The sequence below is a fragment of the Schistocerca nitens genome, chromosome 5 (assembly GCF_023898315.1).
Source record: "Schistocerca nitens isolate TAMUIC-IGC-003100 chromosome 5, iqSchNite1.1, whole genome shotgun sequence".
Classification (NCBI taxonomy): domain Eukaryota; kingdom Metazoa; phylum Arthropoda; class Insecta; order Orthoptera; family Acrididae; genus Schistocerca; species Schistocerca nitens.
The window spans coordinates 463,092,967-463,120,704 of NC_064618.1; the positions used below are offsets into that span (position 1 = coordinate 463,092,967).

The 27,738-nt window shown below is 41.6% G+C and overlaps 1 protein-coding gene across 4 annotated transcripts in view; it reads right to left on the reverse strand.

Annotated features, from left to right (window-relative positions):
- Positions 1 to 328: 328 nt before the first annotated feature.
- The window catches only part of LOC126260928 (ubiquitin carboxyl-terminal hydrolase 47-like), a 155,854-nt gene continuing 128,444 nt past the window's right edge, over positions 329 to 27,738 (reverse strand). For all 4 annotated transcript variants that reach the window (XM_049958425.1, XM_049958427.1, XM_049958429.1 and 1 more), the window contains 6 exons: positions 17,100 to 17,211; positions 16,771 to 17,015; positions 16,450 to 16,565; positions 2,017 to 2,275; positions 983 to 1,158; positions 329 to 817 (listed from right to left, as the gene is read on the reverse strand). In XM_049958425.1, coding sequence (XP_049814382.1) covers positions 634 to 817; positions 983 to 1,158; positions 2,017 to 2,275; positions 16,450 to 16,565; positions 16,771 to 17,015; positions 17,100 to 17,211 — 1,092 coding nt within the window. In that variant the 3' untranslated portion in view covers positions 329 to 633. The remainder of the gene's footprint in view (positions 818 to 982; positions 1,159 to 2,016; positions 2,276 to 16,449; positions 16,566 to 16,770; positions 17,016 to 17,099; positions 17,212 to 27,738) is intronic.

Consider the following 27,738-nt stretch of genomic DNA (forward strand, 5'->3'; position numbering starts at 1 on the left):
ACACATTCCTGATAGTTTACTGAATAAACTGCTTGCCTTGGTCCATACTACCAAAAGTAAGTTTCTTACTAACTAAATGAATCCTAATAAATAATACATGAGTGTAATGATAAACAATCTCTTAGTGTTACCAGAATTGTGTGCAGGCATATGACTATCCGAGATTAAATAAAATAAATATCAAAATGAAAGATAGACTGTTTCTGAGAAGCTGTATTAACGAATCAGATATTAGCTCCACAAAATTTGGTCAGGGAATTATTAACAAATGCAACATGATATGTTTTAAGGTACACTGGGCAAATATTAAACAAATAAGGAAAATCACTTATGTATATAAATATATATGTATATATGTACACAAATTAACTATAAAAACTACATAGAAAATACCTACAAACACAAACCAAATGCAATTGGCCGATCAGTCTGGAACAGAGGTACACGATCCTTGCACAATGGCGACGGTCAGAACAATATCACGCAAGTCTCAAATGCAGCACACATCAACATGTTTTGTCATTAGCCAACCTAACTGCCAGTCAGAAGTTCATTTAAATATCACTGCTTCATGAACATACAACATTACACAATATTCAGTAAACTTCACCAGTCACTTAAAATGTTCACACCTCAGTCAAGTTCATCAACTTCATCCCGTTTCTTAGGCGACGAGTCAACATAAATTTTTAAAGCTCTTTCTTTTCGAGGGGAATAAGAGGATACTGAACCCAGTTTATTCACACGGGATCCTTCCCTATTAGCTATTTCTTTCCGTTCTTCATTAGTCAGCTCCTTTACAGGCTCGGTTTTATCCCTGCCAAATAAAACACAGGACACTGCGGTTATCAACATACATTATATCATTTTATATATCTAGCTTAGTACAGGTCAGTAAGCGAGATCTGCTACACGATTTTCATGAAATCATAGTGCACATAAAAAAAAACTGGTAAAATGTAATTAAGGCAAAATTAAATACCTGTAAAATAGTATTTCACCATCCTCAAGCATATTAAGGTGCCACGAATCCTGTGGTGAGTGAGCATTCCATTCGAGGTCTTTCTGGATGGCTAGGACAGAAATTTCCGCAGGGAAATGTGTCTGCACTTTTGCATATTCTATATTCTCTTCTGGAATACCACTTAGCTCTGCCAACTAAAAAAAGCAACACAGTGAATTCATGATAACAACTAAAATAAGTAAAATAACTTAAATTGCAAATAAGACTATAACAATGCGGTGATTTTCAAGTAAAGACAAAATGTATTAATGGTCTTACTGCATTTGTTGAAATCTTAAAACTTATAACAGCTATCAAACAAGTTCTGATGTAGATAATATTTGATTTTGGGTGGTTTTCAGTCAATTTTTAATTTTCATATTTACCTAGAATGTAGCAGATCTATATAAACACTTATTGTTATTGTTATTATTATTATTATTATTATTAGTAGTAGTAGTAGTAGTAGTAGTAGTAGTAGTAGTAGTAGTAGTAATGGTTGTAGCAGTTTTATTCATCTGCAGATCACTTTTTCAAGGATATTTGGTATGTTATGGTATTGTAATTTAGTTGTTCTTAACAGAGAACTAGTTTGATAGGGATAGGACATTTGTAAATAAATGAAAGGTCATACACAAATGACCTTAGCATCACGATGGGACAGCTGAAAAGAAATAGGAGTGAACAACAGCTTAAAAATATGACTTGGCATTAAGTGCTATCTGGTGCAATTTGTAAGATAATGAGAACTAACACACCATTCACACATAAGACAAAACATGTTTAAACGTATCCGAGTGGCAAGCATAACTATGATTTTACTTTAACATTTTTTCTACTTTCTACGATTTTATTTCAAATTCTTCAGCACAATGACCTACATTTTATTTCTTCTCAGACAATCCACATAAACAGTTATAGTGTACATCTTACATTAAAATTTTAATGCAATCAAGCAGATTGGCATTAATAATCGAACACTACAACATGCAAACAGCTGACAATGTACATACCTTTTTCTTGATCTCTGTATCAGTGATATTGTTGTTGTCGAGGACAATTTCCTCAAATGGCATTAATTCATAAGTAGAAGGGCACCAACGACGCACAAATAGGATCAGCTGGTTGACTGAGGTAACAACTTCTGGTCCAGGCAACTCTTGTAGGAACATTTCCCAATTAGCAAAGAGTTTTAGGTCATCATCTTCAAACTGCTGATGATTCAGATAAACTTTCTTAGGGGTTTTCCAAGTTTTTTTCCTCAATCTACACCTGTTAATGGATTTCAGAAAAAATTAATAAACAGTACAGTACTGACTCTACATAGTGAGCTTACTCTGTTAATTGACCATGAGTAGCCAATGGGTCTTTATACCACACACTTTACCTAGACCTGCATTAATGCTCTTCAGAAATCCGGTGCTTCTCTGATGGTCAGTAGTTACCTGACACCATGACCTCTCATGGTGAAAGATTGTAAACGATTGTTAGCAAATGCCTCTCTGATCTTATTTCCAACAATCACAGAATCTTTGAGCAACTGACTGTGCACGAAACTTAAAATTTCAACTTGTGGCTTGCTTCTCTCCATACTTGCAAGATCCACAAGGATTCTCATGCTATGCTACTGGATTAGCAGCACTGGGAGAACTAGACCAGTGGCTCTGGGAGAAAGGATATACTTTTTGCACTCTCATCAATGTTCACCACAGCACGAACTCTCCTAAAACGTACAAAAATATCACCTCAATGAAACATCAAGGCTGTGGTTAAAGTTAACATACCACTGTACCCTTTAAACGAAGGCTCTAGTACATCAGCAAAGCAAGAGAACCTTCCGTGAGATGGGTAAAAATAGCACAACTGGTGGAGAACTGCCTCCCAAAAGGCAGGGATTCAGAATTGAGTAGTGACCCACCACAATTTTAACTTATCACAAATATTCATTGTAGAGTAACTCCACTGAAAAGAAGAAAAATTTAAGCTCATGCTCTGAGCATACTAAAAGTCATAAAAGAGTGACGGACCACATACAGCTGCTAAACGATCAATTACCACAGGACAAAAAACAAAACATTTCAAGATACCCAGGACTACTTTGAAATCAACCTGTCATCTAGTACATTAATGACATTGGCCATTAAAGCCTTGGAACGCAAAATTTCCAATATTAGTTTTACACATACAAACAAACAAGACCCGGCAAAAATTCTGTTGGCAAACCTTGTTTGTATCTGGGTCCACAGGCTCAATCTACGACACACAGTCATAAATTTGGCGTTTATTTACATGTGCAATAATATCATGCATCATGTTGCATCAGATGTGATGTACAAATCAATTTGTCAGTCCACATGTGGAGCCACACATCAATATTAGCATACTCAGTATTGAAAACAATCAGAAAAAAAGGAACATTAAGATGTGTGAAAGATCTACATACAGTATAACTTGAGTGTGAAATTAACATCTATTTGCTACGCAGCCACACTACATCACGTGTGAACTACAAATAATATATTGCTTACCTCAACATACAGATTGAAGTCTTAATTAGCTGGTTTAACTTATGTGGAAGATATAATCAAAGATAATATATACATCGAGGGTGAGCACAAATGGGATTTCCTCGATGGTAGGAAAATGAAGAGAAGGAAAAATAGTGAGTGAATATGGGCTGGTAGAATTTTGCACAGAGCACAATTTGCTAACACTTGTTTTAAGAATCATGAAAGAAGGTTGTACACATGGAAGAGACCTGGAGTCATTGGAAGGTTTCAGGTTTATTGTATAATGGTAAGACAGAATTTTCCGAACCAGATTTTAAATTGTGGGCAGATGTGGACTCTGACCACAATTTACCGGTTAAGAACTGTAGATTAAAACTGAAGAAACTGCAAGAAGGTAGGAATTTAACAGATGGGATCTGGGTAAACTGAAAGTACCAGAGGTTGTAGGGAGTTTCAGAGAGAGCATTGGGGAACGACTGACAAGGACAGGGGAAAGGAATACAGTAGAGAAGAATGGATAGCTTTGACAGGTGAAATAGTGAAGGCAGCAGACGATCAAGTAGGTAAAAAGACGAGGGCTAGTGAAATCCTTGGGTAACAGAAGAGATACTGAATTTAATTGATGAAAGGAGAAAATATAAAAATTCAATAAATTAAGCAGGCAAAAACGAATACAATCATCTCAAAAATGAGATCGACAGGAAGTGCAAAATGGCTAAGCACGAATGGCCAGAGGAAAAATGTAAAGAGGTAAAGGCACATACCACTTGGGGAGAGATAGATGCCGCCTGCAGGAAAATTAAAGAGACCTATGGAGAAAAGAAAACCAGTTGTATGAATATCAAGAGATCAGATGAAAACCCGGTTCTAAGCAAAGAAGGGAAAGTAGAAAGGTGGAAGGAGTATATATAGAGGACCTATGCAAGGGAGATGTACTTGATGACAATATTTTGGAAACGGACAAGCATGTAGATGAAGACGAGATATGATGCTGCATGAAGAATCTGACATAGCAATGAAAGACTCAAATTGAAACAAGGCCCCAGGAGTGGACAACAACTACTGATAGCCTTCGGAGAGCCAGCCACAACGGAGCTCTTCCATCTGGTGAGCAAGATGTATAGCAGGTAAAATACTCTCACACTTCACTTCAAGAACTAAGAATTCCAATTCCAAAGAAAGCAGGTGCTGGCAGGTATGAAAATTACTGAACTATCAGTTTCATAATACATGGCTGCAAAATACTACCATGAATTCTTTACAGAAGAATGTAAAAACTGGTAGAAGCCGACCGTGAGGAAGATCAGCTTCGTTGGATTCAGGAGAAATGTAGGAACATGTGAGGCAATATTGACCCTAAGAATTATCTTAGAAGGTAGATTAAGGAAAGGCAAACCTATGTTTCTAGCATTTGCAGACTTAGAGAAGGCTTTTGATAATGTTGACTGAAATACTCTTTCAAATCCTAAAAGTGGTATGGGTAAAATACAGGGAGCGAAAGGCTATTTACATATGTACACAAACCAGACGGAAGTTGTAAGAGTCGAAGGACATGAAAGGGAAGCAGTGGTTGCGAAGGGAGTGAAACAGGGTTGCAGTTTATCCCCGATGGTATTCAATCTGTTTATTGAGCAAACAGTAAAGGAAATTGAAGTAAATACTGGAGTTGGAATTAAAATCCAGGGAGGAGAAATAAAAACTTCGAGGTTTGCCAATGACACTGTCATTCTGTCAGAAACCGTAGATACTTACAAGTGCAGTTGAACGGAATGGACAGTGTATTGAAATGAGGATATAAGATGAACATCAACAAAACCAAAATGAGGAAAATTGAATGTAATTAAATTAAATAACATGATGCTAAGAGAATTAGGTTAGGAAATAAAGCAATTAAAAGTAGTAGAAGAGTTTTGCTATTTGGGCAGCAAAATAACTGATGATGGCGGAAGTAGACGGGATATAAAATGTAGACTGGCAATGGCAAGAAAAGCTGTTCTGAAGAAGAGAAATTTGTTAACACTGAGAACAGATTCAAGTGTGAGGTAGTATTTTCTGAAAGTACTTGCGTGGAGTGTAGCCATGTACGGACTTGGACAATAAAATAATTTCGAGAGAAAGAGAGTAGAAGCTTTTGAAATGTGATGATAGAGAAAATTGGTGAAGATTAAATGAGTAAATCATGTAGCTAATCAGGAGGTACTGAACAGAATTGTGAGAAAAGAAACTTGGGGCACATCTTGACTAGAAGAAGGGATCAGTAGGTATGACACATTGTAATATCAAGGGATCACCAATTCAGTACTGGAGGGAAACATGGGGGTGGGGGTAAAAATAGTAGAGGGAGACCATGAGATGAATACAGTGAGCAGACTCAGAAGGCTGTACGTTACAGTAGTTACTCGTAGATGAAGAGGTATGCACAGGATAGAGTATAATGGAAAGCTGTGTCAAACCTGTCTTCAGACTGAAGACCACAACAACAATGTCCTTGCTATTGCACAAATGCCCACAAAATGATAATAAATTATTTTCACTAGTATTCAGATGTTCTCTTGGTCTCATGCTGAAGCTCCTACTAGTCTGTCCTATATAGCTGTATTGCAGGTACACTAGCAGACATATTTGGGAATAATAGTTCAAATAAATTCTTTGATAAATACAGACACTACTGACAAAGTAATATTCTACAAAATATACACTGGCAATACATTAGCTCAATGAAAAATAAAATATCGTATGGCATTATCGGCTGGAAGACCCTATGTGGGTTTGTTCAGCTGCCTAGTGCAACTCTTTATTTGATACCACTTTGGCAACTTGCATGTCAATGATGATGAGGACAAAATATCACCCAGTCTCCAAGCAAATAAAATCTCTGACCTGGACAGGAATCAAACCTGGGCCCCATGCATGAAAGTCAGTGGTGCTAACCACCCAGCTATGGAGGCGGACACTAGCTCTATAATGGTACCTTAATCTACATCCCCAAATTAGTTTCATAGTGAAACTAGAAAAGGAACATACAATTACCTCCTTAGATTTGAAAATTAATAACAATAAGAGCCCCCATAAGTTTGTTGTTTACTGAAAACCAACACGACCAACACAGTCATCCACAGTTATTCAAGTCACTCTCATTCACATGAGAGCTTTTTTTTTTTTTCAGCACATGGTTAGCAGGGTAATTAATGTTCCACTAGATAGCAATGAAATTAACAAGAAACCGAATATAATGGATGAAGCAGTTGTCAAGAACTGATATGGAAATAAAATAGTTGCAGCAATATACAATCAGAAAGTTAACAACAAGAATAAGATGTCCAATGATCACATCACATTAGCTAAGCAGCAACCAAACAAAAAAGCTAAATATGTTGTACAGCTATATTATGGTCCTACGTCAGATATGTTTGCACTAGGATTTAAGGATTTTGAAATACTGGCGAACTTAACAAAATATTTCATCATGATGTGTAGAAAGTGTAACTGCATAAACAATCTGGCATTTACAACATTAAATGTGGTGACTGTGACAAATTCTATATAGGACAGACAGGTAGGAGCTATAGGACATACAGGTAGGAGCTTCATCATACGTTTAAGAGAACACTTTAAGACTAATAAAAATAAAATTTAGTGGACATTTGCGTGATAGCAGGCACAATAAATGCAGGCCAATTAATGTTTTTTTAAGAAACTGAAATTTATACTGTTTTCAATAATGAACAAACAGATTTCAAAAATAGAAACTTTTTACAGAATTTCAAGCATGTATTATGTTGTACTGAAAAGCAGATAACACTAGTGAACTATGTATTTTACTGTAACAGATGTTTAGAGTACTTACCCACTTTTATTCTTCCTCTTCCTAACTTGATTTTATGAGTATGAGTCATCAAACTATGTTGCAGCTGTATTTTATTCAGATGATTTATTTACATAGCAAGTAGGATGGAACAGAGTCAGTAACATGTGTGGATATCCAGTATCAATACATATTATCTTTGAGAATACCTCTCACATAAGTTAAAACAGCTAATTATGACTTCAGTAAGTATGCTGATGTAACAAACACATTATTTGAAGTTTGAAAATGATATAATGTGGTTCTGTAGTGAATTATGTGTTTACTTTGCCCTCAAGTTGTACCATAAGTGGAACTTCCACGTATTTTATTGTCTATTCCTCTCCTCCCAATCATATCCAATACAGAGCACACTAATATTTATCTGTGGCCCACACATGGATTGACAAATCAATGTGCACATCATATCCTGTGCAATGTGGTGCATGAAGCTATTTCAAATGTAAGTAAATCCCAAATTTACAACTTTTGTCTTTTATTAGTTTTTAAGTTATTTAGACTGTTATACAAGTTTTGTAATTCACTCTTCTGTAATTGATACGCTTTTATACATGCTGGTTGTAGAGGCCATAGTCGAAACCGGCCAAAAGCACAACAAATAAAACATCATTTTAAAACTTACAATGAACAATATCTTCTTTTTTTTAAAGGTGCGGTTATTGCCCAGAATGGTAGAACATTCACAAAGGTGATTTGCTGAACTAACTTATGACCAGACAGAAATGGCTTTTTAGAAAATCACAGAATTAATCAAATGCAAAACTATTTTGTACAAATGGTGCTGTGTCATATGTAATTTTTTGGAAGAGTTATGTAAATTTTAATTTAACCACTGCCCACAGATTCCAAACTGTCCTGCGAAACTCCCCTACTGTTAAGTGAAAATTAAAACAGTATCTTCACACGTATGTGATAAAAGAAAGGTGCTAAGAGGTACTAACATTTAAAGTTACTACAACCAGTATGGTAATGTGAAAGGGTCATAATGGTCACAACTGTCTCTTAGATGTTAGTTTGGAGTGACATGTAAAACAATGTTACATCCTAAGGCAAACTGACTCATTACATTGTCAGTATTTTATTTCCTCCCAGGCTGAAGAGGGGAGATGCTTTGATTGAAACAAAAAGGGAAGAATGACATTCAGTTTTACTCTTAATCAACACAGAACTCAAGAATATTGTGATGGACTGCTATACACAGATGTTGGGGCCACTAATTTAGTGGTAGCCAGCCACAGACGGATGTCACTAAAACATGAAACCACTAAAATATGTGATTTGGTTTGTTAGGAGAAGAACCTCAGGTATATGCAGAGGCAGGGAAACTGCCATGTAAGTGTTAGTGTAAGGGTAGGATATCATTGAAATAAAGATAGGTACATTCCTGAAACTGAAATGGTAATTGATTAAGTAAAATGAAATGACTGTATGGCATTAATGGCCAGGAAACCCTGTCCGGGGTTGCTTGGTCGCCTGGTGCAAGCTTTTATGTTTGACATCATATCAGTGACTTGTGTGTCTCTATGATGAAAATGAGATGAAATGATTAAAACAACAGCAACATCCATTCCTTGAGTGAAAAAAATCTGATCCAGCTGGGAATTTTGCCCAGGACCCTGTAATACTGAAGCAATGCTGCTAACCACCAGACCACAAGCTGTGGACAACTGGTGAAGTGAAAAATATGAAGACCATCATGAAATATAATTGAACAATGAAAACCAGCAATTTATGACAAAATAATTTAGTTGGATAGATAAAAAATCTACTCACCCAGTGGTGGCAGAATACACACATTACAACTCTCTTTTGTGTGTGTGTGTTTTGCTGCCACTTGATGAATAGATTTTTTGTCTATCCAATTAAATTATGAAATATAATTTGTATATCAAGAGAGTGAACTGCTAGAATTTGGACTTTGTGCAGTGAAGGAGAGCATAGAATTGATTTTCATTTTTTTGATGCACAGTCTTCTGATAAACACAAGAAAAAGTTTGTTAAAAAAATACAAAATTATAATGTCCTTAGGTCCCTCTACATAAGTGGTAGAGTGTTGACCATGGAAGGCAGATCTCTAGATCAAACCCCATCTAGTCCAAATACTGAATCTGTCACTTATCTGGAAATTCTGATGCTAACAGATGATTTGCTTTAAGAGACGAAGTACACTATCTGATCTAAAGTATCTAAAAACCTGAATGCAATGCAGAATTGACCACCAGGTGTGATGGGAAGTAGAATGACCAGTATAAAAGGAGGTCGTGAGTACTGCAGTGTCAGTAAAGAAAGCAGTAACAGCAGAATAGGTCGATCGGGAGAACTCCGTGACTTTGAACATCGCCTAGTCACTGGGTGTCACAGTAACAAATTCATTGGGGACAATTCAACTGTTCTAATGCTTCCCAACTTGACTGTTGGTGATGTGATTGTGAAGTGGAAATGTGAAGGAATAACCATAGCTAAACCAAGACCAGGCAGAGGGGCATGGTGTGCTGTAAAAAAAAAAAAAAATGGTATGAAATCAGTGGAAGGAGTCACTAATGAATAATGAAGTGCTACCAGTAGTCCAGCTTGCACAATGACTATGCATAGGGAGTTGAAAAGAACAGGCTACAATGGTCAACCAGCACATCATGAACCACACATTTCTGTAGTCAATGCTGAGCAATGCTTGAGAAATTAGTGATTTGGAGTGATGAATCATGTTATACCGCATTGCAATCCAACAAGTTAGGGTTTAGCAAATGCCTGGACGGTCTCGTACGAGAACAATAAACAGACATATTGCTACTTGTTCTATAACAGGTGCTGACTTCTGCTGTCAATTTCTAAAATTACTTTGAAAGAAGCAATAGTGAACATAAGAGATGCTGTCAAGAACGACTGAGTGATTGGGTGCTCATGTTTTCATGTGTGTACCCAAAGTTTTTCTGTTCGCTGTAATTCTGCTGGAAATGTGTCACCTTTATTGGATGAGCAGGAAATTTTGGAATTTCTAGAAGAATAATTCAGTGATTTTTAATCAGAGGGAGGAACATTTGAGAGGGAACGGTTTGAAGAAGATTCATACAGCAATCAGCTACCATTTTTGATCAGTAATATTATTGCTAAAAATACTGCTTCTGTAACTACAATTTAGCTATGTTTTGTCTTCACATTGTATTTTTTACAAGTGATTTTCATGACTTGACAGCTTCGAACACGGGTTTACAAGATTTATCCACGAAAGACAAAACAAATCTGCTGGCAAAGCAAGCATGAGAGTTATAAGCTAGTATTGCCCTGATTGCAGCACCTCTCTCTGCATGCCAGAATGCTTCAGAATTTTCTATACAAACAGCAATAACTCCTTAAGTTGCTCCATAGCTCGCCTCACATTCCTTTTTTTTTGGAAGGATAACTGTACTTTTCATTTCATTATTGTAAAATCTGTACTCTATCACAACACTAAAACATGAGGAAAGCCTTGGAGCTTTTTTTTTAGTGTGTATTAGCCTTTAAGATACAGTACACAAAAATGTGTCAGTAACATTTCAAATAATGGAACAAATGACTAGTTTTCTACGACGGAAATTTGTCTGAGTGACTGGACCTCCAAGTATTGTTGAAATCTAAAGGCCATATACAGTGGAACCTCACACTGTAAATATAATTCATTCCAGAATCTTATTCGTAGTGCAAAACACTCATTAAGCATAACAATTTATCCCGTATAAATTAGTATAAAACACGGCAATGTGTTCCATGCAGAAAAGTACTAAAAGTTTTATCCTATTCATGCCATTTGCTCAAAGAAAATTACAAATACACTATTATGTACTTTATTATTCACAATACATTATTAATTCTTTTTTACTAGGAAGCTATCTATAGTCATTTGCAGTGGCGGCTCGTACGTATACATTCTGGGTGTTTGCAAATTTTTAAATACACATAAATATCACAGTGTGAAATTAATAGCATCTGCTGTATAACAGTTAAGCTTACCATACTTATACAACTTCAGTTGCTGTCAATAATAATAATAATAATAATAATAATAATAATAACACAGCCACACATCGATCAAGAGGCATCCAACACATGGCTAAGAAAAGGCAATATATACAGTGAGACGGAAGGATTCATGATTGCAATACAGGATCAAACAATAAACACCAGATATTACAGCAAGCATATTATTAAAGATCCCAATACCACAACAGATAAATGCAGACTTTGCAAACAACAAATAGAAACAGTAGATCACATCACAAGCGGATGTACAATACTAGCAAATACAGAATACCCAAGAAGACATGACAATGTAGCAAAAATAATACATCAACAGCTTGCCTTACAACATAAACTTATAAAACAACATGTTCCCACATACAAGTATGCACCACAAAATGTACTGGAGAATGATGAATACAAATTATACTGGAACAGAACCATTATAACAGATAAAACAACACCACATAACAAACCTGACATCATACTCACCAATAAAAAGAAGAAATTAACACAACTAATCGAAATATCCATACCCAATACAACAAATATACAAAAGAAAACAGGAGAAAAAATTGAAAAATACATCCAACTGGCTGAGGAAGTCAAGGACATGTGGCATCCGGATAAAGTTGACATTATACCAATTATACTATCAACTACAGGAGTCATACCACACAATATCCACCAGTACATCAATGCAATACAGCTACATCCAAACTTATATATACAACTACAGAAATCTGTAATTATTGATATATGTTCAATTACCCGAAAGTTCCTAAATGCAATGTAACATATACCGTACAGTTAAAAGGAAGTGACGCTTGATCAAGGTCCGCGTCACTTTCCATTTTTAACCAGACTTAACGTCTGAGAAAGTAAAGAAATAATAATAATATGCATAACTTGCTTGAAAAGAGGAAGAATTGTTTGTGTGTAATTTTGTTGCTTTGTACATAATTAAGTACAGTTTATGGCAAGAATGATATAGTGTTAAAGCTTTTGCTACTCTCCATTTTGCATTTTTGTGCAAGTGGGAGTTTTCAGGCTTTTTTTTATTTTTTCGGACAAATTACAAGATCCCTAATTCATGTATTAGGTAATGAATTAATTAAAGGGTGAAAATCAGACATTCTTACATTGCACCCACACAACAACTTACACATGTTATACACTTCTTTGTTAGATGTTAACTTGTAGTCACGATTATTTCATTTTGTCACTTTTTTGGATAACAGAACTGGTCTGGGAGGGCCTACTTTCTTTGCAGCTAACGTTTCCTGGTCATTTTCTTTTCTGTTAATGCTTAAAACATGTACAACAGAGTTCATGTTGACACTACACAGGGAAGCTGATTCCTGCACAGTAAACAACAAACTCCAAACACAAACTGCCATTTGCGGAAATTATTGCATTCAATTAGTACTATCTACCAACAAGGTCACTTGATTAAGATACAAATGAGGTGCTGAGAGCCATAAGGATCAAAAGCACAGTCTTCGACACCTTTACCCCATACTTAAGTAAATATCAGAGAAACCAGTGAGAGAGCCTTTTGTGAACGTTCAGATACACGTACAACGTGGACCTGCAGTACAGATAAGCCTGACCCACAATTAGGTCAACAGCTGTCAGAAGCGTGAATAAAAGCTACAGTCTCACAAATGACGATTTGGTGCTTCATGGTTCTCAGTGACTCAAATGGATTACTGTATGATAGAATCCTAAACTTAATGTAATCTATCAGTATAATTATATTCTGATGGCTGATTTAATTTTCTATATAGTGAGTAAATTGGTATACCTGTGGAGTGTGCTACTGCCTAGCAGGATTTCTGCCAAGCAAACATGGGTAAAAGACTGCTGCAGTGTGCTACCACCTGCTGGCATTAACATAAACTTGTAGTTGAGTGGTAAGGGCTAGCAGTGCACCCTGCAAACTGTGCACATTGTTTATCAAGTCTGTATGTATTTGGCTCATAAGGCAATAACGTCACGCCAGTTGTGCATGCACAGAAGCTCCTTAAAATGTGCACAAGAGAAGGTGTGCTCAGCACCCTGATGCCAAGCTTTATGAAGTCTAGACGAGCAATGTTGCACAGCGCAACAGTTTCAGTGTCACGTATTTCAGATTACCGTGTCTACATTACATTTAACAGCATTCAAATAAAAATAACCAATACATCCATAAGGTGTCAAATGTTAAGTTGTTCATGTGCTCTTACAGAATAGCCGCCACTGGTCGTTTGTTTCTGTTAACACTTAAACACTTGGCGAAAATTTGACACAGCATTATCGACAAATAAATTTATAGCACGCATAGCTTCTGTTTTATTGGGCTGAAGATTTTCAATGTACAGTGCAACCTATTCCCATGCTTTCTGCATTTCTCTTATTGTACCACAAGATAGCTGCTTTTGCTGTTACTGCCTCCTACTCTTCTGAAGAACTCCTCTGAACAACTTCCTGCACACACTGCAACTCCATAAGCACTTCTGTGGTCATTTCTTGAACATGAACTTCCATAATCTCATTGGTACCGCTGTTATCCACTTCTAGTCCCATGCTCTCGGTCAAAGACACGATCTTGTTGACTGCAGGTTCCACAGGTACCGACTCAAATGCCTCAGAGTCACATTCAACAACACACTCCAGCCAAAGCTTCTTCCAAGCAGAAGTGAGAGTTCTCTTGGTAACCCCTTACCATGCCTTTTCGATCATATTGACGCAGGCAACGATGTTGAAGTGATATTTCCTAAGCTCTCTCAGAGTGAGATTGGTAGTTTAAGTCAACTCAAAACAATGCTCAAAGAGTGCTTTAGTGTAGAGCTTCTTAAAGTTGGTTCAGAGGATGGAGTAGTAATTGAGTGGTGTTGGGAGGCAGAAACTGGATCTTAAGGAATTGAAATTCTTCAAGGAGGTGATCTTGTAGGCCTGGAGAATGAGCAGGAGCGTTGTCCATAACAAGCAAGACATGGAGTGGCAGATTCATCTCGAGCAAATATTTTGTCACCAAAGGACCAAACATTTTATTGACCCAATCACAGAAAAGATCATGTGTCACCCAGGTCTTGTTGCTGGACCTCCAAAAGATCATGTGTCACCCAGGTCTTGTTGCTGGACCTCCAAATCACATTAAACATACTCTTCTGGACGTCACACTTCTTGAAGGCTCATGGAGTTTCCAAATGGTAAGGAAGTAGTGGTTTAATTTTCAAATCAAGGCTTGCATTGGCACTAAATAGCAATGTGAGACAGTCTTTCATTGGCTTGCAATTGGGCAATGTATTCCCTCCTGCTATTATAAAGGTACGTTTCAGCATCTTTTTCCAAATATACCCATCTTGTCACAATTAAAAACGTGTTGTGGCAGATAACCCTCAGAATCTACAAGCATCTTGAAGTTGCTGGTGAAGTTCTCTGCTGCCTTTGTGTCGGAGTCGGCTGCTTCACCATGCCTCCCAACGCTGTGTATGCTGGTTCTTCTCTTAAACTTCTTGAACCACTCACGGCTTCCCTTAAACACTTCTTAGGTCACTAATGATCCTGGCATTTTCTTAACGAGGTCAGTAAAAATCATTCTCACCTTCTCACAACAGATGTTCTCGTTAATAATGTCTCACTGCAATTGCTTTTCATTTATCCATATAAGGAGCAACATTTCGACATAATCCAGAATACGAAACCGTTGTTTAGGTATTCTTGTCCCTCTCTTTGAAGCATGTATCTCCTTGATCTTGTCCTTGTTGATAGTACAAATAGTTGATGTAGAGCAATTAAGCATGCAAGCTGAACCAGCAACAGTCACAGCACATTTGCATTTTCAATGTTTTCTGTTTCATTTATAAGGCCTCTTATGGTCATCATCTTGCGGCTTTATCTTCAGCGACATTTCTACAAAGGCTATTAAAATTTGCACACGAAGAAACACTGTGTCAACACAAGTCGGAAAAGTGTGTGATCACAAGCTGTACTAAGACAGTAGCAGAAAGAGCACTAAACCAGACTGCAGTACGTACTAAAGACATTGTTCATATGCTGTTGCCAATAATGGAAGGTATTCATAATGCTGAACATTTCCCTGGCTGCCTGTGAACAGCTGGTGATGTCGCACTCAATCACCTTCACTTATTATGCGAAACATCGCTCGCTAAGCGAGTCATTTTTTATGATTTGTCTTGCTCATTATGTGAGGTTCCATTGTATTTTACTTTTTCTGATGTCCTGAGACCATGAATGAATGATTAGTCTAACAAGTACAGTAGAACAGTAGGTATGAACAAAGTCAGTGGTGAAAAAGAAAACAGAAATTAAATTTGAAACACTTTTTTCTCAAATCATCCCCCCCCCCCAATGAATACTTCTAATTCCTGCCTCCAAAGTGAAGAAACAATTGGTGCACACTCTTATAAATTATTGGCAAGTTGCAAATAAATGCTGTGGCCTCAAATGTTCTTATGACCAGGTCTGTCACGGTGTGTGTTAGCAACAGTTTAGCACAAAACCTCACACAATAAAGGGCAGTGGTGCTAAATCATGTGATTTGAAAGGACACTCAGGGACCACCATGCCCAACACGTTTGTCTGCTTTAAAGGTTTTTAACAATATTTCCATGTGCCCCAAAAACACTGTGGTGCTAACTGATAGGATGTAGTGGGGCAGTAACTTCTACTTCTACTTCTACTTCTTCTTCTTCTTCCTCTTCCTTCTCTCTCTCCCCCCCCCCCCCCCCTCCTCTAATTAGAATCTGACATAATGTGTGTGAACTAACGACAAATATTTTCAAATTTGTATCTAGAGTTTTACATTATGGAAGTTGTTGATATGGTACCTCTTAACCTTGCAAAAGTAAAATTTTGGGATCTTAGTATTTTAAGAAGTACATACACACAATTCTCTAAAATTTAATGCATAAATTACAATTGGAGCAAAGGAAAAAAAGGATGGTTAAAGACACAGCATTCCATCAGCAAGGCCTTCATCTGCTTATGATAATTTACTCACTAGGGAACTCTGTATGTGTTATAAGTAGTATGCAGTTCCCACGTATATGTTCAACCAAAAATCTTCTCACCTATCAAAAGGAATATCCAAGTCGTGCTTCTTCTTTACCTCTTCTAATATTTCCTTTTTTGCCTCTCCTACTGTCATTCCTTTACCAATAATCCACTCACAGAGAAATTTGCTAGTCTGAAAAGAAATTAAATAATGATTTTGTGTGTCAGGCAAAATATGATGTAGCTGAAGACTGAGGTATTTCACATCATTATCTCATATCATCTCTCTCTCTCTCTCTCTCTCTCTCTCTCTCACACACACACACACACACACACACCAAAGGCAAGTTCCCAAACTATTAGTGAGCTGAAAACAAAAGATTTGAAATATGACTTACCTCTACAGTATTATTTGGACACAATAAATGGACCTTTCCCCTGAATTCTCCTTCAAGTTTAATGATAAGTTTTTCATCATCACGGAAAGACTTAAGATTTTCTGAAAGACGAGAACACTCCTGCTCTTGTTGGCTGGTACGTACTCTGTTTATCTTGAAATATTCTTGAGGCACACCAACATAAGGCTCTAAATTTTTTTTCAGTGTACTCAGGAACATTCTTTTGTCCACCAGGAACTTCAGTGCTGTACATAAAAATTTTCCATCTGTGTAACTTATACAAACTCAAAAAAATTTAAAACAGCAAATGATTAAACGATAAAACTTACTTCTTTTGCTGTCTGAATCAGCACTTTGTATGTTTTTGAAGTAGTAGTTAGACGATCTACCCGTAAAACCAGGTGTATCACTGTCATCAGCATCCCAGTTGCCAGAGTGTTCCTGCAAGAAAATGAAGTACCTCAGTCATTATTTCAGGGATATGGAGAGAGAGAGAGAGAGAGAGAGAGAGAGAGAGAGAGAGAGAGAGAGGGGGGGGGTGCAGGGAGGGAGAGAGGGGGGGTGCAGGGAGGGAGAGAGGGGGGTGCAGGGAGGGAGAGAGGGGGGTGCAGGGAGGGAGAGAGGGCGGTGCAGGGAGGAGAGAGGGCGGTGCAGGGAGGAGAGAGGGCGGTGCAGGGAGGAGAGAGGGCGGTGCAGGGAGGAGAGAGGGCGGTGCAGGGAGGAGAGAGGGGGGTGCAGGGAGGAGAGAGGGGGGTGCAGGGAGGAGAGAGGGGGGTGCAGGGAGAAGAGAGGGGGGTGCAGGGAGAAGAGAGGGGGGTGCAGGGAGAAGAGAGGGGGGTGCAGGGAGAAGAGAGGGGGGTGCAGGGAGAAGAGAGGGGGTGCAGGGAGAAGAGAGGGGGGTGGAGGGAGAAGAGAGGGGGGTGGAGGGAGAAGAGAGGGGGGTGCAGGGAGAAGAGAGGGGGGTGCAGGGAGAAGAGAGGGGGGTGCAGGGAGAAGAGAGGGGGGTGCAGGGAGAAGAGAGGGGGGTGCAGGGAGAAGAGAGGGGGGTGCAGGGAGAAGAGAGGGGGGTGCAGGGAGAAGAGAGGGGGGTGCAGGGAGAAGAGAGGGGGGTGCAGGGAGAAGAGAGGGGGGTGCAGGGAGAAGAGAGGGGGGTGCAGGGAGAAGAGAGGGGGGTGCAGGGAGAAGAGAGGGGGGTGCAGGGAGAAGAGAGGGGGGTGCAGGGAGAAGAGAGGGGGGTGCAGGGAGAAGAGAGGGGGGTGCAGGGAGAAGAGAGGGGGGTGCAGGGAGAAGAGAGGGGGGTGCAGGGAGAAGAGAGGGGGGTGCAGGGAGAAGAGAGGGGGGTGCAGGGAGAAGAGAGGGGGGTGCAGGGAGAAGAGAGGGGGGTGCAGGGAGAAGAGAGGGGGGTGCAGGGAGAAGAGAGGGGGGTGCAGGGAGAAGAGAGGGGGGTGCAGGGAGAAGAGAGGGGGGTGCAGGGAGAAGAGAGGGGGGTGCAGGGAGAAGAGAGGGGGGTGCAGGGAGAAGAGAGGGGGGTGCAGGGAGAAGAGAGGGGGGTGCAGGGAGAAGAGAGGGGGGTGCAGGGAGAAGAGAGGGGGGTGCAGGGAGAAGAGAGGGGGGTGCAGGGAGAAGAGAGGGGGGTGCAGGGAGAAGAGAGGGGGGTGCAGGGAGAAGAGAGGGGGGTGCAGGGAGAAGAGAGGGGGGTGCAGGGAGAAGAGAGGGGGGTGCAGGGAGAAGAGAGGGGGGTGCAGGGAGAAGAGAGGGGGGTGCAGGGAGAAGAGAGGGGGGTGCAGGGAGAAGAGAGGGGGGTGCAGGGAGAAGAGAGGGGGGTGCAGGGAGAAGAGAGGGGGGTGCAGGGAGAAGAGAGGGGGGTGCAGGGAGAAGAGAGGGGGGTGCAGGGAGAAGAGAGGGGGGTGCAGGGAGAAGAGAGGGGGGTGCAGGGAGAAGAGAGGGGGGTGCAGGGAGAAGAGAGGGGGGTGCAGGGAGAAGAGAGGGGGGTGCAGGGAGAAGAGAGGGGGGTGCAGGGAGAAGAGAGGGGGGTGCAGGGAGAAGAGAGGGGGGTGCAGGGAGAAGAGAGGGGGGTGCAGGGAGAAGAGAGGGGGGTGCAGGGAGAAGAGAGGGGGGTGCAGGGAGAAGAGAGGGGGGTGCAGGGAGAAGAGAGGGGGGTGCAGGGAGAAGAGAGGGGGGTGCAGGGAGAAGAGAGGGGGGTGCAGGGAGAAGAGAGGGGGGTGCAGGGAGAAGAGAGGGGGGTGCAGGGAGAAGAGAGGGGGGTGCAGGGAGAAGAGAGGGGGGTGCAGGGTGAAGAGAGGGGGGTGCAGGGTGAAGAGAGGGGGGTGCAGGGAGAAGAGAGGGGGGTGCAGGGAGAAGAGAGGGGGGTGCAGGGAGAAGAGAGGGGGGTGCAGGGAGAAGAGAGGGGGGTGCAGGGAGAAGAGAGGGGGGTGCAGGGAGAAGAGAGGGGGGTGCAGGGAGAAGAGAGGGGGGTGCAGGGAGAAGAGAGGGGGGTGCAGGGAGAAGAGAGGGGGGTGCAGGGAGAAGAGAGGGGGGTGCAGGGAGAAGAGAGGGGGGTGCAGGGAGAAGAGAGGGGGGTGCAGGGAGAAGAGAGGGGGGTGCAGGGAGAAGAGAGGGGGGTGCAGGGAGAAGAGAGGGGGGTGCAGGGAGAAGAGAGGGGGGTGCAGGGAGAAGAGAGGGGGGTGCAGGGAGAAGAGAGGGGGGTGCAGGGAGAAGAGAGGGGGGTGCAGGGAGAAGAGAGGGGGGTGCAGGGAGAAGAGAGGGGGGTGTGCAGGGAGAAGAGAGGGGGGTGCAGGGAGAAGAGAGGGGGGTGCAGGGAGAAGAGAGGGGGGTGCAGGGTGAAGAGAGGGGGGTGCAGGGAGAAGAGAGGGGGGTGCAGGGAGAAGAGAGGGGGGTGCAGGGAGAAGAGAGGGGGGTGCAGGGAGAAGAGAGGGGGGTGCAGGGAGAAGAGAGGGGGGTGCAGGGAGAAGAGAGGGGGGTGCAGGGAGAAGAGAGGGGGGTGCAGGGAGAAGAGAGGGGGGTGCAGGGAGAAGAGAGGGGGGTGCAGGGAGAAGAGAGGGGGGTGCAGGGAGAAGAGAGGGGGGTGCAGGGAGAAGAGAGGGGGGTGCAGGGAGAAGAGAGGGGGGTGCAGGGAGAAGAGAGGGGGAGGGGAGTGAAGTGAAGGGGAGGGGAGGTGGAGTGCAGGGGAGGGGAGGTGGAGTGCAGGGGAGGGGAGAGGAAGAGGGAGGGAAAGGGGGAGAGGGAGAGGAAGGGGAGGGAAAGTGGGAGGTGAGGGGAGAGGAATGCGGAGGGGGGAGAGGAATGCGGAGGGGGAGAGGCAGTTCCAACTACACAACACAGAGAAAATTGTTTTAAAGAAATTGATTAGTCCGCATTTAATCCTATCACTTTTAATAGAAATTCCACACTGAAAACACTGAACAACACTACACAGAAGAAGCAGGAATTGGCTTTTATCTCAATCTTATCCCAGAACTTACACAAAATGATTTCTGTGAATCAATGGGTAAATTGATCAACAAAAGATAAATGTTAGTTATGATACCAAATTTATAATGAAACTAATACTTTTAGATAATATAATGTCACTGGATAGATAAAAAATCTATTCACCAAGCAACATACAAAAGGTATTACAGCTTGCAAGCTTTCAGAGTCAATGATTCCTCCTCCGGGCAAAATGGTTGAAGTGGGGGAAAAAAGGCGTGAAGGACAAGCGCAAAAGTGGTTCAGTTCGGAAAAGTCACTCAGAACCCGGGTCAGGGGAGACTCACCAGACAGGATGAGATGGAAAGAATGATTGTTGGAGACTGCACCTGATGAGATTTGAAAACTCAAGAGCTTAAATGTGGAAGATATAGTAATGTGCAAGACAGAAATTACTATCAAAACATAGGGCATGAGTTAATGACAGCAAAACACTAATTGCATCATATGTGAGAGATGGGGAAAAGGGGGTGGTGAAAAATACAGTTCAGAAAATGAAAGATATAAAAAACTAGAACGGAGTGAAGAATGGAGTAGTTACTGTGAGGAAGTGCTGAGATTGAAGAAATTAATGTATATTAAGATCTAGTGGGTGGTGAAAACCAAGGACATGTAGCACCAGTTCCCACCTGCAGAGTTCTGAGAAACTCATGTCTGGGGGAAGAATTCAGATGGTATGTATGGTGAAACATGCACCAAGGTCACCACTGTCATGCTATGGAGCATGCTCTGTAACAGGATATTGTGTATTGCCAGTATATACACTGTGCCTATGCCCATCCAATGTAATTGATATCTTGGTGGTAATCATGCCAATCTGAAAGACCAAACAGTGTTTACATAACAGCTGGTATACGACATGTGGGAGACACTTTTGAATAATGGAATCACAAATGCTGAAAGGTTTCCATTCACAATACACAAATTTCTAATAACTTTTTCATTACTTTGGATTTGCACCTGGAAGAATGAAATGTTCACAATGGTACAACTGTCACCAACCTGACAAATGGGTTGAAGAAAGCAGTGGTTTACCAGGAAAGGCCCTTGCCTCCCCATGACCTTCCAAATCCAGTCACCCAGCCTGATAGATGGGAGACCCACAGTTTAAGGTGGACCCAAAACCACATCTTCATGTTGTTTAATTTAACAAAGCACTTCCAGAAGGGACAGAAGCAATAAAATGACAATGCAAAGATCCCAGGACTCTCACAGCTTGAACACCAAACACTTGGATTTGTAGTCCGACATTTAAGAACTAAATCTTATCTTGTACATGCAATTTACTAATTAAAAGGCAAAGTGCAATTGGGAACATGGTGCAAACAAAGTAGGAATTAAGAAAATAGTTACAATTTAACAATGAAAGCAAAGGGAGTAAAATTAGTTGTAAGAAACAAACAAGCTTAAGGCGATAGGATGACATACTACCCAGATTCAAACATAAAGAATGTATACATGTATTACATAGTGAATTTTCTTCTGAAATCTGTAGATGTGACGTACACACACACAATTTCAGAAAAATTTGATTATTTATTCAAGAGAGAGAGATTTACAGATTGAGCAAATCACTAACATGTTGGCCCATCTCTGGCCCTTATGCAAGCACCTATTTGGCTTGGCACTGATTGACAGAGTTGTTGGATATCTTTCTGAGGGATATCATGCCAAATTCTGTCCAATCAGTGTGTAGATCATCAAAATCCTATGCTGGTTGGAGGAACCTGCCCATAATGCTCCAAACATTCTCAATTAGGGAGATATCTGGTGATGTTGCTGCCCAAGGTTGGGTTTGGCAAGAACGACAGTCAGTAGTATCGATCGCCATGTGTGGGTAGGCATTATCTCGCTCCAATGTAAGCCCAGGATGGCTTGTAATGAAAGACAACAAAACAAGGCATAGGATATCATCAATGTATTGCTGTGCTGTAAGGGTGCCGCAGATGACAACCAGTCCTGCAATGAAAAGAAGTAGCTTTCCAGACCATCAGTCCCGGCTGTCGGGTCATATGGCGAGTGACAGTCAGGTTGGTATCCCACTGCTGTCCAGAGCATCTTCAGACACATCTTAGGCCTGGAATCTCATTGACTCGAGTTATATTTTCTTCTGTTCGCAGTCCCACTTCAACGGAGCCACAATGATCAGTGAAGACATGTCTGGAGACATTCTGGACAGTAGTGTGATACCAACCTCATTGCTGCCCAACACACAGCCTGTAACCACGAATGATGGTCTGCAGTGCCATTTCATTCTACAGCAGAATTCCTTTGGTTGTTATCAATGGCAATATTACATCACAGCTGCACGTTAACAATATTCTACACCCTGTTTTGTTGCCTTTCATATTAGGCTATGATGAGCTTACATTTCAGCAAGATAATACCCAACCCCACACAGCAAGAGTTCTACTGCTTGCCAAATCCTACCTCTACAATTTCACTGTCCACATACTAGAGTCTTTAAATAGTAAAATGTCACCAACATGAATTTTTTGTGACTTGTCCAAAGCATTTGATTGTGTGAACCATGATATTATGTTACAGAAATTGCACTTCTGTGGTATAAATGGAATAGCATATGAGTGGTTTAAGTCATATCTACAGAACAGGAAGCAATAAGTTTCCTTATATGGGTCAAGTGATTTAAATAAGTTTGCCACTTCATCTAACTGGGGCGAAATTAAATTAGGTGTTCCACAGGGTTCAATCATGGGTCCCCTTCTGTTCTTGATATACACTCCTGGAAATTGAAATAAGAACACCGTGAATTCATTGTCCCAGGAAGGGGAAACTTTATTGACACATTCCTGGGGTAAGATACATCACATGATCTCACTGACAGAACCACAGGCACATAGACACAGGCAACAGAGCATGCACAATGTCGGCACTAGTACAGTGTATATCCACCTTTCGCAGCAATGCAGGCTGCTATTCTCCCATGGAGACGATCGTAGAGATGCTGGATGTAGTCTTGTGGAACGGCTTGCCATGCCATTTCCACCTGGCGCCTCAGTTGGACCAGCGTTCGTGCTGGACGTGCAGACCGCGTGAGACGACGCTTCATCCAGTCCCAAACATGCTCAATGGGGGACAGATCCGGAGATCTTGCTGGCCAGGGTAGTTGACTTACACCTTCTAGAGCACGTTGGGTGGCACGGGATACATGCGGACGTGCATTGTCCTGTTGGAACAGCAAGTTCCCTTGCCGGTCTAGGAATGGTAGAACGATGGGTTCGATGACGGTTTGGATGTACCGTGCACTATTCAGTGTCCCCTCGACGATCACCAGTGGTGTACGGCCAGTGTAGGAGATCGCTCCCCACACCATGATGCCGGGTGTTGGCCCTGTGTGCCTCTGTCGTATGCAGTCCTGATTGTGGCGCTCACCTGCACGGCGCCAAACACGCATACGACCATCATTGGCACCAAGGCAGAAGCGACTCTCATCGCTGAAGACGACACGTCTCCATTCGTCCCTCCATTCACGCCTGTCGCGACACCACTGGAGGCGGGCTGCACGATGTCGGGGCGTGAGCGGAAGACGGCCTAACGGTGTGCGGGACCGTAGCCCAGCTTCATGGAGACGGTTGCGAATGGTCCTCGCCGATACACCAGGAGCAACAGTATCCCTAATTTGCTGGGAAGTGGCGGTGCGGTCCCCTACGTCACTGCGTAGGATCCTACGGTCTTGGCGTGCATCCGTGCGTCGCTGCGGTCCGGTCCCAGGTCGACGGGCACGTGCACCTTCCGCCGACCACTGGCGACAACATCGATGTACTGTGGAGACCTCACGCCCCACGTGTTGAGCAATTCGGAGGTACGTCCACCCGGCCTCCCGCATGCCCACTATACGCCCTCGCTCAAAGTCCGTCAACTGCACATACGGTTCATGTCCACGCTGTCGCGGCATGCTACCAGTGTTAAAGACTGCGATGGAGCTCCGTATGCCACGGAAAACTGGCTGACACTGACGGCGGCGGTGCACAAATGCTGCGCAGCTAGCGCCATTCGACGGCCAACACCGCGGTTCCTGGTGTGTCCGCTGTGCCGTGCGTGTGATCATTGCTTGTACAGCCCTCTCGCAGTGTCCGGAGCAAGTATGGTGGGTCTGACACACCGGTGTCAATGTGTTCTTTTTTCCATTTCCAGGAGTGTATGTGAACGACCTCCCTATCTGAAACAGGAAGCTGAACTGACACTGTTTTCTGATGATACAAGCATCATTATGAATCCAGTAAAAGAAAGACCAATTGAAAATGATACAAATAAGGCCTTTGGAAAAGTCATTAGTTGGTTTTCTGCAAATGGGCTTGCTCTAAGCTTTGAAAAAACACAGTACATCCAATTTTCTGCTGGAAAAAGTACAGTTCCTTCAGTAAATATAACACATCAACAGATGTCAGTAGAAAGGGTAGAGCATATTAAGTTTTTGGGTGTACATGTAGATGAGAATCTTAATTGGAAAATTCACATTTTGGATCTCCTAAAGAGACTAGGTTCAGCAACTTTTGTGATCAGAATAATTGCCAATTTTGAGGATATAGAAATTAGTAAGCTAACATACTTTGCATACTTTCACTCTTTGATGTCATATGGAATAATATTTTGGGGTAAAATCAACATTTAGACAAAAAGTATTCACTGCTCAAAAGAAACTGGTTAGAATAATGTTTGGGGATCATAGCTGCACATCTTGTAGGCATCTTTTTAAAATATTGGTAATTCTTAAAACAGCCTCACAATACCTCTACTCACTAATGAAATTTGTTCTCAACAACACTGACCAGTTTAAAAACAAGGGACACTCACGATTATAATACCAGAAAAAAGAAAGGCTTACACTATTCTTTGCTCATCCTATCTTTGGCACAGAAAGGGGTAAAATATGCTGCTATAAAAATTTTCGACAAATTACCAGATGAAATAAGGTGTCTGACAGACAGCAGTAATAGCTTCAAAAATAAATTGAAATCATATCTCCTTGATAACTCCTCCTGTACCACAGATGAATTCTTGAATAGGACAAATAAATCTATAAATATAGTATATGCATTTTGTGCCAATTAAGGGTAAGAGGGAAACATTCCATGTGGGAAAAATATATCTAAAAACAAAGATTCTGTAACTTACCAAACGAAAGCATTGGTACGTTGATAGAAACAATAACAAACACAAACACACACACACAAATTTCAAGCTTTTGCAACCCACGGTTCCTTCATCAGGAAGGACATATGTAAAGGCAAAGAGCTTGGGTAGAGATGTCAGTCGAGGCGGAAGTACAGAGGCAAAGATGTTATTGAATGACAGGTGAGGTATGAGCGGCGGCAATTTGAAATTAGCGGAGGTTGAGGCCTGGTGGGTAACGGGAAGAGAGGATATATTGAAGGGCAAGTTCCCATCTCCGGAGTTCTGATAGGCTGGTGTCAGTGGGAAGTATCCAGATAACCCAGACGATGTAACACTGTGCCAAGATGTGCTGGCCGTGCACCAAGGCATGTTTAGCCACAGGGTGATCCTCATTACCAACGAACACTGTCTGCCTGTGTCCGTTCGGACAGTTTGTTGCTGGTCATTCCCGCATAAAAAGCTTCACAGTGTAGGCAGGTCAGTTGGTAAATCACGTGGGTGCTGTCACACCTGGCTCTGCCTTCGTAACCTCTTGGTTCATCCCTATGAAATCCCCAAACCACCTTCCCTATCCTCTGGCTCCTACCCTTGTAACCGCTCCCGGTGTAAAACCTGTCCCATGCACCCTCCCACCACCACCTACTCCAGTCCTGTAACCAAACAGGTGTACATGATGAAAGGCAGAGCCACGTGTGACATGGCATAATGCCATACGAGCTAGAAGATGGAAAACGTGCACTTGAAATGCAGCGAACAGTTGAAACTAGCCAACAGTGTGAAATTAAACACTTTGTTTCAAATAAATTGACTGCCTCAGCGCAAAATATTAATAACAGCCAAATCTCTTTAGCAAACCGACAAAAATAACTTCATTGTTCAGCAAGGCAATGAAATTGCTTGACTGTCAGAAAGGTGGAAATAAAACCTGAAACTAATGACATATTTTAGCCTTCCGTAATTATGCGAGCGTATTTTAATTCATTTGGTAGCTCCCGGCCACAAAAATCCGTTTTGTTTTCGTTTAATGTGAGAGCAATAAACGAAGAGGAAACAGCAAAATCACTAAACGTAAACACAGGTCACGTGGAGACTACCCACCTCCCCACTACAACTCAGACTGTGCATCAGCCATGGATCTACGATATTTCTGAACCGGAGCAATTTAGGTAGTGGCGCCCAGCCACACATCTGTAGCCGGAAGCGGGAGAAGTTACTACTCATAGGCGACTCAACTGCGCATGCGCAACTGTTCAAATGAATCAAATGTAAACAGCTCTCATATCACGCTCATCGGATGCAATTTGTTGTTAGGAAGCACTAAATATTCTTCCTAAAGCCTTTGACACACTTTGGTTGACAGACGCTTGTATGAGCACTGTGTTTTGTTGTTGTATATGGCGCATTTCCTTTGCGAATTAAGTTTTATTTTCATTTCCCCCCCTCTCGTTCATGGTTTTTTGCTGCAGCATTATTCTGCAGAAACGGGATACAGTAATATCCTTCCTTAGAGTATTGGTTCTTACCAGTCTAAATCACAAAAATTTAACTGGTAACTAAAACAAGGAAAAGTTCCCACAATTCTAAAAAATTCCCGGGTTTTTCCCGGTTTTCTCCCAGACGAAAAAATTCGCGGGTTTTTCCCAGATGTCCCAGGTCATATACACCCTGATTGTTCTGTGTGTACTTGTTAAATGAAGCAAATATTTATGGAAAAAATGAAGAGGAGTGAACCCCCTTTTTAATGAATCACTGGGGACCCAAATATTTTTTCCTTAAATAGGGGTTTTCCTTAAATGGGGGTTTCGCCTAGGTACACAGAAAGAGTTACCCAGAATCATGTAAGAGCTATTTAATCACAAACTTACTAATAAACTGTTAAATATTTAAATACAGAATACAGCTATCACACTTTTTGCAACACACATTCTTTAATTTTTTTTTAAAATCAAGAACAATTGTTTGTTTTCTCCGTCCCGCATACTGTAATGACATAAGTTGTCACCTGCTGGTTGATGTTTGTTACAACTGACCAATCTAAATTAAACGATGAAAGGTAGTTCCTGATAGTCTCCAGCCCTCGTACAGCAGCTGCGAAACTTGGTATCGTGGCCTCCTCATCCTCCTCCTCCTCCTTCATGAACATTGCCACCACCACTTCCTACCTCACAGTGCCCCTTCACTAGACTTTCACATTCCTCTCGGATGTAGAAGTCATCACAAGTAACAAAGTCCTGGAATATCACATTTTCAGGAACATCTATGATTCTACTCCATTCTTCTTGAGGGGCCATGCCATTTTCATCAGCAACTGATGTACCACAAACAGCTTTCGCAAAACAATTT